General features: G+C 39.7%; 1 protein-coding gene across 1 annotated transcript in view; it reads right to left on the reverse strand.

Moving 5' to 3' along the window:
* Positions 1-17,216, reverse strand: part of LOC124805082 (nuclear cap-binding protein subunit 1) — a 174,774-nt gene that overhangs the window by 83,328 nt on the left and 74,230 nt on the right. Inside the window, exons 8-9 of the mRNA XM_047265516.1 lie at positions 11,938-12,109; positions 6,938-7,005 (exon numbers count right to left, since the gene is read on the reverse strand). Of these exons, the coding sequence (XP_047121472.1) occupies positions 6,938-7,005; positions 11,938-12,109 (240 nt within the window). The remainder of the gene's footprint in view (positions 1-6,937; positions 7,006-11,937; positions 12,110-17,216) is intronic.

Consider the following 17,216-nt stretch of genomic DNA (forward strand, 5'->3'; position numbering starts at 1 on the left):
CAGGAAACACCAAGGGCTAATTCCAAGCTTTAATCAATCATTTCTCTTAAGATTACACTGAGTTTCTCTTGCTAACCACTAAGCATCACATGGATGCTAAAAGGACAAATTGCAGAATTGGAAATTAGATAAAAATGCTCAACAGGCATAGCAGAATACCCATTGAAGTCTACACTCATTGTTCAAAACAGTTCACTTCCTTTTAGTACCACTTTACTGTGAGTAACGACACATTCTAAGAGACAGGAAAAATGCAGGTATTTCCTAGGTTCTTGGTCAGCAAAGCATAATCATAAAGAAATATTACTGAACTACATTCTTTATAGAAATATGAAACACACTCTATACTGGTGTCTTATGAGTTATTTGTACACCAAAAGTTTCCACTATAATGAAATTAAGCTCATATGGTTTGCCCACAAGACCAGTATACAGTAGATAACTGTATCCTGTCACATTTCTTATTTTTTTTAAAACATTCCACTGAGATCCACAATGACACTCGGTGTACAAAATAAAATCCTATGAAATATTGGACAAGTATTGTGAAATGACTGAGGACTTTTCGACAAGGAGGAATCAATATACATTGCTCTTAATGGGGAGAAATAAATTATCAGATCTGAAGGTAGGATGTCTTCTATGACATTACTGTTCACGATCTGGAGTGTAATGTCAGCAGCTCCATGAGAATATTAGTGAACAATGCTTCTGTGTACAGAATACAGAAGCAATAATGCCAGTAAATTGCAACAAAATGCAGGAGCACCTGCAAAGGATCATCACTCTGTGCAGAGACTGGTACTTGACCCTGCCAAATGTATGTGACATATTGATATAATTGTGCAAAAAGTATCATTCTTGTTTGATTAGACTAGTGCTAGTATATCAAGTGAAGCAGTAAACCATCTAAGAGATTACATCTGGAGATATTTAATGTGCAAAGAACTCACAAAAGTATCTGCAGGAAAAGCAGATACCAGCTTGAAAGTCAATGAAGGTATTCCATGGAAATGTAATCCAGCCACAAAAGTAGGTATCTCAAAAATCCTTCATCTGAGGGATCCTTGAGAACTGCTTATTACTATGGTCTCTTTAATTGTATGATTAATACTACACTATGTGATCAAAAGTATCTGGACACCCCCAAAAACATATGTTTCTCATATTAGGTATATTGTGTTGCCACCTACTGCCAGGTACTCCATATCAGCGACCTCAGTAGTCATTAGACATCGTGAGAGCAGAATGGGGTGCTCTGCGGAACCCACAGACTTCAAATGTGGTCAGGTGATTGAGTGTCACCTGTGTCATACGCCTGTACGTGAGATTTCCACACTCCTAAACATCCCCAGGTCCACTGTTTCTGACGTGATAGTGAAGTGGAAACGTGAAGGGACACGTCCAGCACAAAAGAGTACAGGCCAACCTCATCTGTTGACTGACAGAGACCGCCAACAGTTGAAGAGGGTCATACTGTGTAATAGGCGGACATCTATCCAGACCCTCACACAGGAATCCCAAACTGCATCAGAATCCAGTGCAAGTACTATGACAGTTAGGTGGGAGGTGAGAAAACTTGGATTTCATGGTCGAGCAGCTGCTCATAAGCCACACATCATGCCGGTAAATGCCAAATGATGCCGCGCTAGGTGTAAGGAGTGTAAACACTGGTCGATAGAACAGTGGAAAAACGTTGTATGGAGTGACAAATCATGGTACACAATGGCAGGGTGTAGGTATGGCAAATGCCTGGTGAACAACATCTACCAGCGTGTTGTGCCAACAGTAAAATTCGGAGGCGGTGATGTTATGGTGTGGTCGTGTTTTTGATGGAGGGGGCTTGCATCCCTTGTTGTTTTGTGTGGCACTATCACAGCACAGGCCTACAATGATGTTTAAAGCACCTTCTTGCTTCCCACATTTGAAGAGCAATTCGGGGATGGCGATTGCATCGTCCAACACAAGCACCTGTTCATAATGTACGGCCTGCAAAGGGTCCTAACCTGAATCCTATGGAACACCTTTGGGATGTTTTGGAAGCCGACTTCGTGCCAGGCCTCACCGACCAACATGCAGTGCAGCACTCAGTGAAGAATTGGCTGCCATTTCCCAAGAAACCTTCCAGCACTTGACTGAACGTATGTCTGCGAGAGCGGAAGCTGTCATCAAGGCTACAGGTGGGCCAACACCATATTGAATTCCAACATTACCAATGGAGGGCGCAACAAACTTGTATGTCATTTTCAGCCAGGTGTCCGGATACTTTTGATCACAGTGTATCTTCAAATGTACAATTAATACAGATACAGAAGATAAAATAACAGCTGTTTGTCACAGAGATGACTAGTCACCTACAGAGGCACAGGTTACAACAGAGGAATTTCTACAGCACATATTCCAAAAGTTAGCAGTGTTTACTTCAACCCACATATATCTCACGAAAGAAGCTTAATAGTAAAATCAAAGAAATTTCAGCTCATACAGGGTGATTTTTTTTCCCACCATGTACAAACTCTAGGGATTGATCGGTAAGAGGATACAGAACAAATAAGGTCTAATGAACTTAGGTCCGGAAATATATGGTTTCCATGCTAGAGACCATTTATTCAGTCACACTTTGTTACACAGATGGCAGTCTAATATGCGCTGTACCATGCAGCCACAATTACAGAATGCATGGTTTCCTCCTAAAGGGTGGTACTGGTCCTCATATGTCATGCCCTAGCGCCCTCTCTTGCCAAAGTAAATGGTAATGTTGTGCCTGATTCACTTCTCTTGCTGACTCACCTTGTAGTGGATGTGATACAGGACACAATGGTTCTGTATTCAAATTGAGAGCTTGCTGACATGGTGTTTACTCACAGAAAGGCAAATGGCAATGGGCGGCGAGCAGCAAGGATGTATCAGGAGACATATCCCCACCGACAACAACCACAGCATTCAATCAAATTCACCTTGGAGGTTGAGAGTGAGGTCGATCTCCCATTCCTAGATGTGCTGGTATACAGAAGATCTGATAACACTCTAGGTCACAGAGTGTACAGAAAGCCAACTAACACAAACAGGTACTTAGATGCCACTTCGCACCACCACCCAGCCCAGAAGCAAGCAGTACTCAACACTCTGTCTTCACGTGCCTTCCGTATCAGCGATGACGACAACTTGGAATCGGAGTTGAATTTTTTAAAGAGGACATTCAAGGCAAATGGATATGATAGTTATTCGATCGACAGGGCTTTTAGGCGGAATATTTATACCGCTAATAAGAATGATGAGGAACCACCTTCTCACTCCGTCAGATTACCGTTCGTTTCTGGAGTCACTGACCGCATAAGCAGAATTTTAAAGAAAAACGGTATTCAGACATTTTTCTTTAGTTAAAACAAAATAAAAGACTTTTTCTGACAGAAAATGGATGCACCCGATTACCTCCACAATGCAGGCGTCTGTCAAGTGTCATGTGGCTGCGGCAAGTGTATATAGGCGAAACGGGAAGAACTGTTAAAGAACGCATTAAGGAACACGAACGGCACATGCTACTACAACAAAGTGCAAAATTGGCAGTAGGGGAACATCACGAGAACTGTGGCTCTGACATTGATTTTAATAACGTACATGTACTGGCTAAAGAAACAAACATTTATAGAAGAAAGGTCCGAGAAGCAGCTGAAATTTCTAAGAATGCATCTAATTTCAATAGAGAGGATGGCTATAGGCCTCCGGCATCGTGGCTTCCCGCCATCAAGGAAGTAAATATGCGGCTGCGGTGTGCGAGTAATATAAACAACGCGCTGCAAGTCACCTCGGCGGACAATAATATTTTGGGTAAACATTCCCCCTCTCTTGCTCTGTCTGTTTTGAATCTAGCCACTGTTTACAACCAACCAATAGCGGTAGCAGGCATTTCAACCAATAACCCTTCTCCAGCATAGTGTGGAATAGTGCCTTTCTATCCAATGACGATGATCGCCAATGGTATCCACAGGAGATGAGCTACCAACGCCCCTTCTTCTGTATTAGCTTATGACTATGGCCCACCAATGGTAGCCATATGAATTTTAACCAATACTATCACTTCTCCAGCATGAACGCCAGAAAATTCCCCCTTTATAAGTGGACGCGGCACTCGTATCTGACAGTGTTCTAGCAGTCGTGGACACCAAAAGATCCTGAGGAAGATCCCAGCAGAGGGGTCGAAACGTCGAACATTTTAGAAGAAACATGACGTGACCTAATAACCCAGAAGATTTTAACTTCAGCCACAGCATTCAATGTTTCGCCATTTGTCTGAGACAGGGTTGTTTCAGGAAGCAGCAAATCATAAAGAAGGTACTCAAAATGTTCCAACACCAGATTTGGAGGGAAATGTGATTAACACTGTGGAAGGCGACAACCATGTCAGTACCAGGCAGCTGGCCCACCAGTACAAGGTAAGCCCGGAGATTGTGTGGAACATTCTCCATGACAACTGTTACTACCCTTATCACTTATAGTGTGTGCAGTGCTTACTAGCGACAGACTTTCCATATCAGGAACAGTATTGTCACTGATTTCTTCACCAGGCAACCATGATTCCAGGAATTGTGTCATCCATCACAGTCACAGATGAGGCCGCCTTTACATGGAGTGGTATCTTCAACTTTCATAAGCGTCATCTCATCTGTGGGATAGTATGCAGAGCCCCCATGATACGATAACAGCGAATCGTCAGCATCAGTTCAACCGGAATGTTTGGGCTGGGATAATTGGCATCCATATTTTGGGGACCAGTCTTCCTTCCACTTTGCCCAACATCCCGGAAGTATCGGCATTTCTTGCTGATGACTTTGCCTCCCCTGCTGGAAGAATTGCCACTGATGATTTGAAGGGTTACGTGACTGCTACATGATGGTGTCATTAACGTCCAGACACATCTCAATCGTGTCTTCCCTGGCCGATGGATCAGATGAGACGGTCCACTTGCATGGCCTTCTTGTTCATCGGATCTCAACCCGTGCGATTTCTGGTTATGGGGCCATCTCAAAAGTATTGTGTATGCAGAGCCCATTCCAGACATGGAAACCATTTTCAACACATACTGTAACTCTGGCTGCACAGTACCGCACATATTAGACCGCAGACTCTGTAACAAAATATGATCGAATAAATGGTCTCTAGCATGGAAGCCACACGTTTCCGGACATAAGTTCTATAGAACTTTTTTGTTCTGTATCCTCTCAGTGATCAATCCCTAGAGTCTGTACACAGTGGAAAAAATCTCCCTGTACAGAAACTTACTGACAGTTGATTTTCTAAGGATAACTGAACAAAACATGTGGCTTTGTTCCAGAATGAAATTTCTTACTTTGTAGTGAAAATCTTACTGAAATGAGCAATTGTGAAACTTAACAAACTGAGTGTTGGATCAGGATGTAAAACAAATCACTATACTTCCTCGAGCATTACATTTGATTCAACTTAGCACCACTCTCTCTCCTTTTCTTTTGTGGTGGTTCTGCATCATTAGGAGGACAAACTATGGGAACAGGTGACTAGTTGTACTGTATCTCTGAATTCGTCCATGATGTTTTCTGCAAGAATTCATGTGTCAAGACCACTAAAAAGAAAGACAGGGATTCAGGTTCTAGTCCCAATTAAGAGAGTGTTTTACCTGTGATGAAGGTTCACTTTAATCAGACTGAAAGAAACTTTACTGAGATAATATTTACTCCCTTTTTTATGGAGCCTTTGCAATGATTTTAAAACACACACACACACACACTCACACACACACATCCTGGCAGATTAAAAAGTGTGCCGGGCTGAGACTCAAACTCGGGACCTTTGCCTTTCGTGGGCAAGTGCTCTACCACTGAGCTACCCACGCACGACTCACGCCCCGTCCTCACAGCTTTACTTCCCGCAGTACCTCGTCTTCTACCTTCCAAACTTTACAGAAGCTCTCCTGCAAAACTTGCGGGACTAGCACTCCTGAAAGAAAGGATATTGCAGAGACATGGCTTAGCCACAGCCTGGGGGATGTTTCCTGAATGAGATTTTCACTCTGCAGCAGAGTGTGTGCTGATATGAAACTTCCTGGCAGATTAAAACTGTGTGCCGGGCTGAGACTCGAACTCGGGACCTTTGCCTTTTGCGGGCAGAGTGAAAATCTCATTCTGGAAACATCCCCCAGGCTGTGGCTAAGCCGTGTCTCCGCAATATCCTTTCTTTCAGAGGTGCTAGTCCTGCAAGTTTCGCAGGAGAGCTTCTGTAAAGTTTGGAAGGTAGGAGACGAGGTACTGGCGGAAGTAAAGCTGTGAGGATGGGGCGTGAGTCGTGCTTGGGTAGCTCAGATGGTAGAGCACTTGCCCGCGAAAGGCAAAGGTCGCGAGTTCGAGTCTCGGCCCGGCACACAGTTTTAATCTGCCACGAAGTTTCAGTCCTTAATAGTGTTCCTCACATATTTCTTTACTGTGGCAAGAATGGATGACTTTTACTATATGTTTAGATGATTGATGCAGGTGGCACACTGCTTTTCAACTCAAGTTTTCTGTGAAGAGCATCGATGGGCATCCCCCATGCTCCGTTCAGAATAGTAGAATGCACCTAACCGTTCAACCATACTCTTATTTTTTATAAAATTACTTTTTATGTCTTTTTAAGGCAGACAAGCTCATTGGTATTTTAAAAAACTGAAACAGCATTTTTTGCATGTTTCTATGATTCCAACATCAATTGGATTCAAACAGAAGTGCTCTCAATACTATGCCCAGATTACATTTAATATGTTATTTACACATAGTAATCTGGTGAGTGTTAAAACCTTTACAATGAATGATCTTATGATAAATTTTTATTAGCACAATTACTTAAATTAGTGTACACACATTAATTCATAAATTCCTTCCATGTTTCTGTTTACAAAAAGGATTTCATAAAGTGGCCAGCATCTTACCTGTCAAAGCATGAGACATTCATTGTGTCAATTCTCATAAAAAGAATTTCTGTTGCTTGAGCCAGCACCTGAAAGAGAACAAAGTTAAATAAGAATGGTGCTGATAATATGTCACATATTAAACAACATGTCATATTCTAGAATCTACTGAAACATCATATTCTATTCTGAGATGACATTACAGAGTAAATAGATATTAGGAGATTATGTAATAATGACAGTCATCTACGAAGACTTTAGAAGTGAGTGAGGGAGCAAAAGTGTGCAGCTAAATATTCAGACATAATTATGCAGAAATGTGTGAAATGTATGGTAAAGGTAAGTTTCCATAGGCCATAGAAACCACATACTGCTGACAACACAGCCCAGTAATGTTGCCCTGGAACATTTCCAGTCACAAATTATAGCCCATGTTCGGCAATATTTCTGGCCATCATTGCCCGATAATATTGGTAGTAAATTTGTTAACATTGAGTATAGATTTAAGTGTCAGGAAGTCGTTTCTGAAAGTATTTGTATGGAGTGTAGCCATGTATGGAAGTGAAACATGGACGATAAATAGTTTGGACAAGAAGAGAATAGAAGCTTTTGAAATGAGGTGCTACAGAAGAATGCTGAAGATTAGATGGGTAGATCACATAACTAATGAGGAGGTATTCAATAGGATTGGGGAGAAGAGAAGTTTGTGGCACAACTTGACTAGAAGAAGGGATCGGTTGGTAGGACATATTCTGAGGCATCAAGGGATCACCAATTTAGTATTGGAGGGCAGTGTGGAGGGTAAAAATTGTAGAGGGAGACCAAGAGATGAATACACTAAGCAGATTCAGAAGGATGTAGGCTGCAGTACGTACTGGGAGATGAAGAAGCTTGCACAGTATAGAGTAGCATGGAGAGCTGCATCAAACCAGTCTCAGGACTGAAGACCACAACAACAACAACAACAACAACATGTCAAAGGATATAAGAAGATATACATCTATCTTCTGTATGTACCAACATCAGTGCCATCATTACCTACCACAGAGGAAGAAGTTCACTAGGTGCTTGCACAACATTGCAGACCTGTTCTTGAAAAATGTGATCTTCCCTGATTACATTTGGAAAGCTGCCCTCAATGGGATGTTAGAAAGTACATGGATGAGGAGCTGGTGACATCACAACATGAAATTCCACATTCCATTACATCACAAAGCATGAAATGAAGAATCTAGCATAGGTTTTACAAGCCGAACTTTCGTGATGCCATAATCTATGGAGTTACACTCCATATTTGGGAGGTGTTCTTTCTTTTAATAATAGCATATGTGTGTAAGGAGATAATCTGCTCCAAACCATCAGCATATTGAGAATCTCTCAAAAAGTATTGTTTTTGGTAAAATTTGTTGTAATAAAATGACCAATAATTACATATCTGTAGTTAAATGCTGCATGTATTTGATGCTTTTAGTGTTACTTTTTTCACTTTATGTTTTCTAATAGATTCTGGGAAGATTCATAGAGAAGTGCTATGGGCAACAGTCTATGTTATTTATTATATATAATGTATTTGCTGCAGTTCTTGGTGCAGACAGTAATGACTGTAATGTTTCCCCAGTGGCGAATAATCTTAAGGTGATTTATCATCAAAAAGTAAACCGAAGTTACACAATGGAAGTCTTTGCAATTATGAAACTTTACGAAAAATCTATATACCTCTCTTGGTTTTATGGAATGCCTCACATCTTTATCTTTTTAGTAATTATCTTTTTCAGTCATGGTTAAGCACGTTACTTCAGACTGACAGTAGTAAATGCAATGTTGAGAATATGGATGTATTAACACACGAACTGATGTTAAGACACTATACTTTACCTATATTCAATTTAAAACCGAAAATGAGATGAAGATTCAACTGAATTAATGAATAACTTCTACTAGCATGTATCTCAGATCGATTTATAGGATTACATAGTGTTCCTCTACCAGCAATTTGCTGATCAAGCCATCAATGAGTCTAGAATCTTCTTTGAAATTTGCCTTCTTCGGCAATTGCTAACAGAGTTAACACAGCTATTTTGTGTGTTCATTTTTGTAAAGAAACTGCGTAATTTATCTGCCAGATGCTGCTGAGAACTGCTGCTGAAGATTGCTGCAATTGCAAATTGTGATGAGCTGTGCGTTCCATGAGATGTAAAAGGTCATTTCAGAGTGTGCAGCAACCATGACAGACATCACGTCTGGCGTGCTTCGCAATGAGAAACACATCCAGTGTGAGGACAGCTTCAGGGCTGACTAAGCAAAGTAGAAAATTCTCTAAAGCTGCAATGCAGGATTTGGGGATGTTTTCCAGTGAAAATAACGCTGACAGATACGAAAACTGTACCGTCTAGAACATGTAAGGCTTCTTATGATTTTGGACAATGTAGAGAATCTGATCATGTTTTGAACATAGCGAATGTAAGGTTGTCCTGCATGTGGAAAAATGCTTTGTGGTGTAGCTTACTGAAATGAGTTAATATTTGTGATACTGTAAGTACTTAAAACAGGTATATTTGTTAGGATTTTGTAAATATTCCAAGTATATGTGAAAAACTAATATGGAAAAAGTAACTGTAACCATATGGAAAATTTTATTTAAAACAATCATAGGTGAAGAAAGAAACAAAAGAAAAGAGAACACCGGACAGTGGAACAATAGTAATGTTGTGAGCACACCTTTAACTGCTATTCAAATACTGTGCACCACACTGCAACGTATTTTGCTATATCAAAGTTCATTGCACAAAACCTAGAAAGATAAAAACGACATTCCTCACATCCTCATTTAAAATATATGGTAAATCAGTTGACAAATGAGCTGCTGTCCTGAATACAAAACACAATCTACTAAAACGTAGTGCATGCTGATCTGCATGCCACAAACACCATTCAAGCCACGTGTCACAGGGTTGGGCCCAATGTGAAGATGAATGAGGAGGATCACATCTTGTCTCCATGAATGGAAGGAGGCACGCCACAGCTACATTATGGACTTTCCTAAATGTGGATTATTGCCTATCACTTCGTCTTCCTATTGACACAAGACTCTGTAGCTCAACAGTGACATGGAGGAGGATCTAGGAGGATGGCACACTAAAGTGTCTTAGTATCATGACAGCCCATCTCAGCTGCTATACCAGCCATTTCATTTACTGTAGTAGCCTTGTGCCCTGGACCCAGCAGAAAGTTCCCTTCCTTCCTGAGCCTTTTGAGATGAGAAGGGTAGCCTGAATTCTCTAGAATACTTTGTCTGATGGGTACAAGTGTTGTAGAGAGTGAAGGGCACTCAGGGAGTCTGAAAAGACAAAAAATTTAGCACTTCTATCATATCTGACCTGCTCCAGTGCGTGCAAGATTGCATATCATGCCACATCGGACACATTGAAAGTCTAGAGGCAATCACACCTTGAGGATATGACTGGGGAAAAGAAAAAAGCAACCAACTGTTCCCCCCCCCCCCCCCCCTCCCGGCCCCCTGTTCAGACCCATCTGTAGATACAGGTACATACTTGTGGTGCTCAATTAAAATGTCATAATGTATTAAAACATATGCAGTAGTGCAACCTCTCTTGCACCACATTATATCTAAACATTATTCTCGGACTGCATTTGGGGTTGTACTAGCTCCACAGCACACATTTCACACAAATACCAAATGGTCTTGTTGCTTGTGGATGGTTAGAAAAAGGCATTTCGTACTTGGACGAGCAACAACAAGGTACGCTGGTAAGTTGGGAGCACCGAGGAACTTACGTGTCCTATTAATGAATGAGTTGGATGCTTGTCTACTATATACTGCAGACTATGCAATGATCTCCAGAACAAGTGAAAGTGAATTAAATGTTGTTGAAGACATACATGTTTTAGAGCACATCATTCAACCAATGTAACTACCAATGAAGCTCTCTATCAAGTGACAACTATTTGTATAGCTATTAATTCAATGACAGTGTTCATTACACTGCAGGGGATATGGCAACTGGACTAGGAAACAATGGAACTATCTAACTGATGAAAAGCACCTTGCTACTTATTACATCAAATCAGATTGTGCCAGGGAAAGCAAACTTGCAGAATGCCTATGTAAAACATGTCCTCCCAAGACACATACAGACCAAAGGTGAAACCTGCCCATTACTACAGAATCTCTTTGAATGCTATTTTTGACTACCTGCCTGATATCTTCCTCATTAAACATGTAAACATCCAGCAGAGAAACTGAGTGCACTGCTGAATTAAAATGGCCATATAGGCACTTGAGGGGCATGCTGACAAACACTACTTGATGAACTGATTCCCAGATTCCACCAACATAAAACATGTGGAGTATCACTGAGTAGCAGTAAACAGTTCATTAAACATCATTTACAGTCTCCAAAAATTATGTGGATATGTGGTGCCGTTTATCTTTAGTCATACACCACACAAAATTCATAATGTGACAAATTGCAGCTCTTTTGTATCCCAAGATTATATCAGACTGCTGGTTGTAACGTTTTAGCAGGAGAGAGCACATGCACTGTTCATATAAAATGATACATCAGTTTCAAATTTGTCATATTCTGGTTTAAGTGGAATTAGTTGTACAGGATATATTAGTTTATGTCAAAATACTCATAATGAATACCAGCAAAAATGTCTGACACTAGAAAGAATTTGAGTAAAAGAAAGAAGTAAGGAAGTAATCTAAGATCTCAATCTGGAATAGAAAAGCTTACATTTGTTGTTAATTTTTCATTTCCATTTACACTATACTGAAAACAGACCTTGCAGAACATTCATATCTTTGTATGTAAGAGATTAGGATGCATTTAACACACCAAAAAATATTTATTTACCCTATTCTTTCTATCGCTGTCAGGCTGCAGAAGAATCAGGGGAAAAGAAAGACAGACAAAAGAAGACACTATAAAACTATGTATAAATGCATGCAAATGACAAGGGCACTTCAAAATTGTATCTACTAGCTTTCAACTAACTTGTGGCATTGTGCTGGGCTGCAGCTTACACAGTTCTATGAGAACTGATCCATACATTATCTCAAGGTAACGAGGAGAAGGCATGTTGAACAGTTCTGCAAATATCACTTCCACTATGCAATAATCAAGTGGTATCTTCATCTTGTATGGGAAATTTAACAAGTGAGCAGCACTGTTAGAAAAAAGGATTCAAACAGTTAATTATTAAAGTTAACCATTAACACATTAATCTAAAATCCAATACTTAAAATTCACACTTAACAACAACAATAACAATGTCAATGAAAGGAAACAGGACAGATACTGCAGTCTCCTATAAAGTTAAGTTATTGCATCTATAAGTAAGCATTATCAGAAATTTTTGAGAAAGTAAGTGATAGCATTAGTTACACAACTTGAAGAGTACTAATTTACAGCCATACTATTTTAATTAACCATAAAACACACTGCATGGATTCAATTATGAGTAATCAAGAAATGCAGCTACATTTAAACTGGCTGTTACTGTTGTAGTATCACCTGAACAAGAGCAACTGCACTGTGAGATGTTTTACGGCATCACTAAGCCTTTGACTGTGTGCATTGTCAGTTATTATTAGACACACAAATATATGGTACTAGCCACAACACTTTATGACTAACAGAAAGCAAAATGTCACTTTGGCAAATACTGGCAGGCAAGCACAGTTCAGCATTGAGATACATTATGTAAAGTGGCTGAAAATACTTTATACTTGGTCCTCTGCATTCTGTAATTAATGAAACCGAACAACTTAAGTCTCTGAATCACGAGATACCAAATTTATCACACTCTAGATCCCATCAGTAAGTTTTATTTTGCCATTTTTGGCTACTCACTAATAATTTTTAGAATATTTAAAACATCTGTCCAAATTTAATTATCTGATGACATAAGCAGTCTACGCAGGACAATGATTTCAAATACCACATTTAAAACAAAGTCAGTAGCTAAGAAGAGAATGCTACTTGTTTAAATCTCAGTCTCTGTTACACACGAAAGAGCTAACTAATATCATACTTTTACATGCAATTACTGTGCACATACCTCTTAATGGACAGATAAGCACAGGATTTGAGCAAAATAATTTGCATAAATTTCTACAGGGTGCAATAAAAACTGCAGATGGTTGGAAAATAAGAAGTAATGAGGAGATCTACAAAAATATAAACAAAATATCTGAAATAATGGTCAAACAAAGATTAATCTTTTTGGATACCTCTACTGAATGGTTGGAAATAGACTAACAAAACAAATACTCCCATATTTCCAGAAGAAGAAATCGACAATAGCATGGATTACAGAAGTAAGGAAAGATCTAGAAAGAAACAACACCAAAGAATCAGAAATATCAGAAAGAAACCATTTTAAAAATAAAATACTAAATTTGGAGGGCTTTAAAAGTAGAAGAAATAAAAAATCGGGGACAACATGGACAGAAGAAAGGAAGAGACTTCATGCGGTGAAAATGAGGGAATACTGGAAAAATACGAAATGACAACAAAGGAAGAAGAGGAACTGAAGTTGTTAACATGATCCTAGTTGGTCAATACGATTGTAAAAAAGAGTAGAGAGGCATATTCACTTCATATTTTATTTATAGATTATTATCAGACACCACTGCAACAAGTTTCTACATCTGGAATATGGAGGCAAATTTATCAGTTATGTTCCTTTTCCAATATATGGAAATGAAGTGCCATGCCTCTTGACAAAGGGTAGGGGAACGATGCATGAGACCCGCACCGTCGTACTAGGCGAGGTCCTAAAGGAGGTGGTTTGCCGTTGTCTTCCTCCGACCACAATGGAGATGAATGACGAGAGAACGCTGCTGCGAGACCACGAGCCGAGGACTTCCAATATATACAGTACTAAAAAATCTAGACAGATTTCTTGGTATTGTAATGCTACTAGTTATACCAGAGAGTGGGAAACAGCTTATAAAAGAAGAACAACTCATGAGGATCTACAACAGGATGGTGCCGAAAGCAATGGGAAGTACAGCTACAATTTCCACAACTATCAATTTGAACAGCTTAGCGCTAGATATAATCTGTTGCTGATATACTTTACACAAGAGGATTGCAGTGGCTGCTTCTGATTGTTATGTATTACTTGACTTGGTTCACATCCCTGAAGGCTCTCTTTCACAATATGATTTACAGAACATGATTTGTGATGCGAACGAATGAGACAGCAAGGATGAAGTTAAATTGGGTAAGCATTAGTGAAACATAGTGTAGAGAAAGCGGATTTTTACTCAGCGGACTAGAACGTAATAAGAACAGCACAAGCAAATACAGTGTTACAGATCTTGGCATGATTACGAATAAGAAACTCATCATAAGGGAATAAAAGGAAAATATGAAAAAGAAAGAGACCAGTAAAATTTGTGAAGAAGGTGATACTCTGACAGTCTACATCTACATCTATACTCTGCAAATAACCTTGAAGTGCATGGCAGAGGGTATGTCCCACTGAACCAGTTATTAGGGTTTTTTCCTGTTCCACTCACATATCGAGTGTGGGAAGAATGACTGTCTGAATGCCTCTGTGTGTGCTGTAATTATTCTAATCTTGTCCTCATGATCCTTATGTTAGTGATACGTAGGGGTTGCAGTATATACCCAGAGTTGTCCCTTAAAGCTGGTTCTTGAAACTTTGTTAATACACTCTCTTGGGTTAGTTTACATCTATCTTCACAAGTCTTCCAGTCCAGTTCCTTCAGAATCTCTGTGACACTCTCCAATGGGTAAAACAAGCCTTTGAACATTCACACTGCCCTTCTCTGTATACGTTCAATAAAAAGTCCTATTTGGTACGGATCCCACACACTTGAGCAATATTACAGAACGGGTCGCACAAGTGATTTGTAAGCAATCCCTTTTGTAGACTGATTGCAGCTCGCCAGTATTCGACCAAAAAACTGAAATCAGCCACCTGCTTTACACACAACTGAGTCTATGTGATCACTCCATTTCATATCCGTAACTGTTACACCCAGGTCAATTCCCACTGTGACTCACTGATATTAAAATCACAGGATATTACTTTTTTTTTCATTTCAAGAAGGGCATAATTTTACATTTCTGAACATTTAAAGTAAGTTGCCAATCTTTGCATCACTTTGAAATCTTATCAAGATCTGACTGAATATTTACGCAGCTTCTTTCAGACAATACTTCATTACAGATAACTGCATCATCTGCAAAAAGTATGAGGTTACTATTAATATGGTCTGCCAGGTCATTACTATACAACATGAACAGTACGCATCCCACACACTTCCCTGGGGCACACAGAAGTTACTTCTACATCTGATGATGACTCTCCATCCAAGACAATATGCTTATTCCTCCCTACTGAGTCAAATGCTTTTCGAAAATAAAAAAATACTGCATCTTACTATCTTGGTCCAAAGCTTTCATGTGCGAAAAATGCAAGTTGGGTTTCACATGATCAATGTTTTTGGGATCTATGCTGGTTGTCATGGAGGAGGTCATTCTGTTTAAGATACCTCATTATGTTAGAGCTCAGAATGTGTTCTAAGATTCTATAACAAATTGATGTCAAGGATATGGTATGGTAGTTTTGTGGATCATTTCTACAACCCCTCTTGTAGGAGTTTTGTTCAATTTTAATTATTTCAGCTATTTCTCAACACTACTGACACCAAACTGATTTCACTCATCTTTTCAGTGGTATGAGGATTAAACTGGGGCAATTCTCCTGGGTTTTCCTTTGTAAAGATACATTTGGAAACAGAGTTAAGCATTTCTGCTTTTGCTTTGCTACCCTCTGTGTCAGTTCCTATCTCATTCACTACGGACAGCCTTCGGTGCCTCTAACATACGACCAGAATTTCTTTGGATTTCGTGAAAGGTCATCTGACAATATTCTGCTACAGTAGTCATTGACGTTTTCACGCATTGCTCTCCTGACAGCCAAACGTGTTCGATTCAGCATCTCTATATCTATAAGTCCTCCACTTTGTTTTACACTTACTATGCAGTACTCTGTTTCTTTAGAAGTTTCTTTACAGTGACTGTACACCATGTAGAACCCCTTCCATTGTGAACTGTTCTACTGGGCACATATCTATCCAATGCATGCTCAACTATTCTTTTTAACTTGAGCGATAGTTCCTCTACATGCTCCTGCGCTGAACTGAAAGTTTCAAGTTCCTCATTGAAATATGACACTACTGATTTGTTATCTGGTTAACTGAACATATACATCTTTCTGTACGTTTTAGTTGTCCTTTGTACTTTGGTAATCACTGTTGCCACAACCGCATCATGGTCACTGATACCAGTATTGATGTAGACATCTTCAATGAGGTCACATTTATTTGTTGCCATTAGATCCAATATATTTCCAATATGAGTGGAGTTCTGAACTATCTGTTCTATGTAGTTTGTAGAGAAGGCATTTAGTAATGTTTCACAGGATGTCTTATCACATCCACCATTAACAAAACTGTAATTTTCTCACTCAATTGTTGGATGATTAAAGTTTCCACAAATGATTACAGTATGACTGGGGAACTTACGTGAACTGAGGTTTTCTCTGCAGATTTTGGTTACATCAGGAGATGAGTCTGGTGGGCAATAGGAGGATCCATTTACCATTTTGTACCCACCCCTGATACTGGGTCTTGCCAAAGTCTCACATGCAGCTACATCTTGGTGGATCTTTTCAGATACATCCTGGTGGTTCTGAGTTCCTTGTCTACTGTGACAAATACAACATCTCCATTTCCCATTACCCTGTTCTTGCGATACACACTTAAATTTTCCCCTTAAACTCTCATTGCTGTCAATTTCAGGTTTCAGTACCTAGTATTATTTGAGCTCCACTGCTTTTCAAGAGCACTTTGACCTCTGGCATTTTGTTGCAAATGCTTTGGCATTTAACCACTAAGATTTTAATAGTTTCACCTGTGGGACATATTTCTTTTGATCTTACACTGATACTTATGGGTTTCCTACAGCTATCTTTATCTGGACTGGATGGAGAGTTACCTAATCTAAAAATGCCTTATGTGCACCCCACACACAGTCAGCTATCTGAGTAACAGTCTCCGGTGTGTAATGCACACCAGGCCCATTTACGGGGATCCTAAAGTTCTCAAGTCTATGGTGCAGGCCCAGGAAGTTGCCACTTAGCTTGTCACAGAACCTCTTTAAGTCTCTGGTTCAATCCTTCCACTTGATTCGGAACCAAGGGGTCGTGATCAGTTCTGGGGGAAAAGCTGCAA

The sequence above is a fragment of the Schistocerca piceifrons genome, chromosome 7 (assembly GCF_021461385.2).
Source record: "Schistocerca piceifrons isolate TAMUIC-IGC-003096 chromosome 7, iqSchPice1.1, whole genome shotgun sequence".
Lineage (NCBI taxonomy): Eukaryota > Metazoa > Arthropoda > Insecta > Orthoptera > Acrididae > Schistocerca > Schistocerca piceifrons.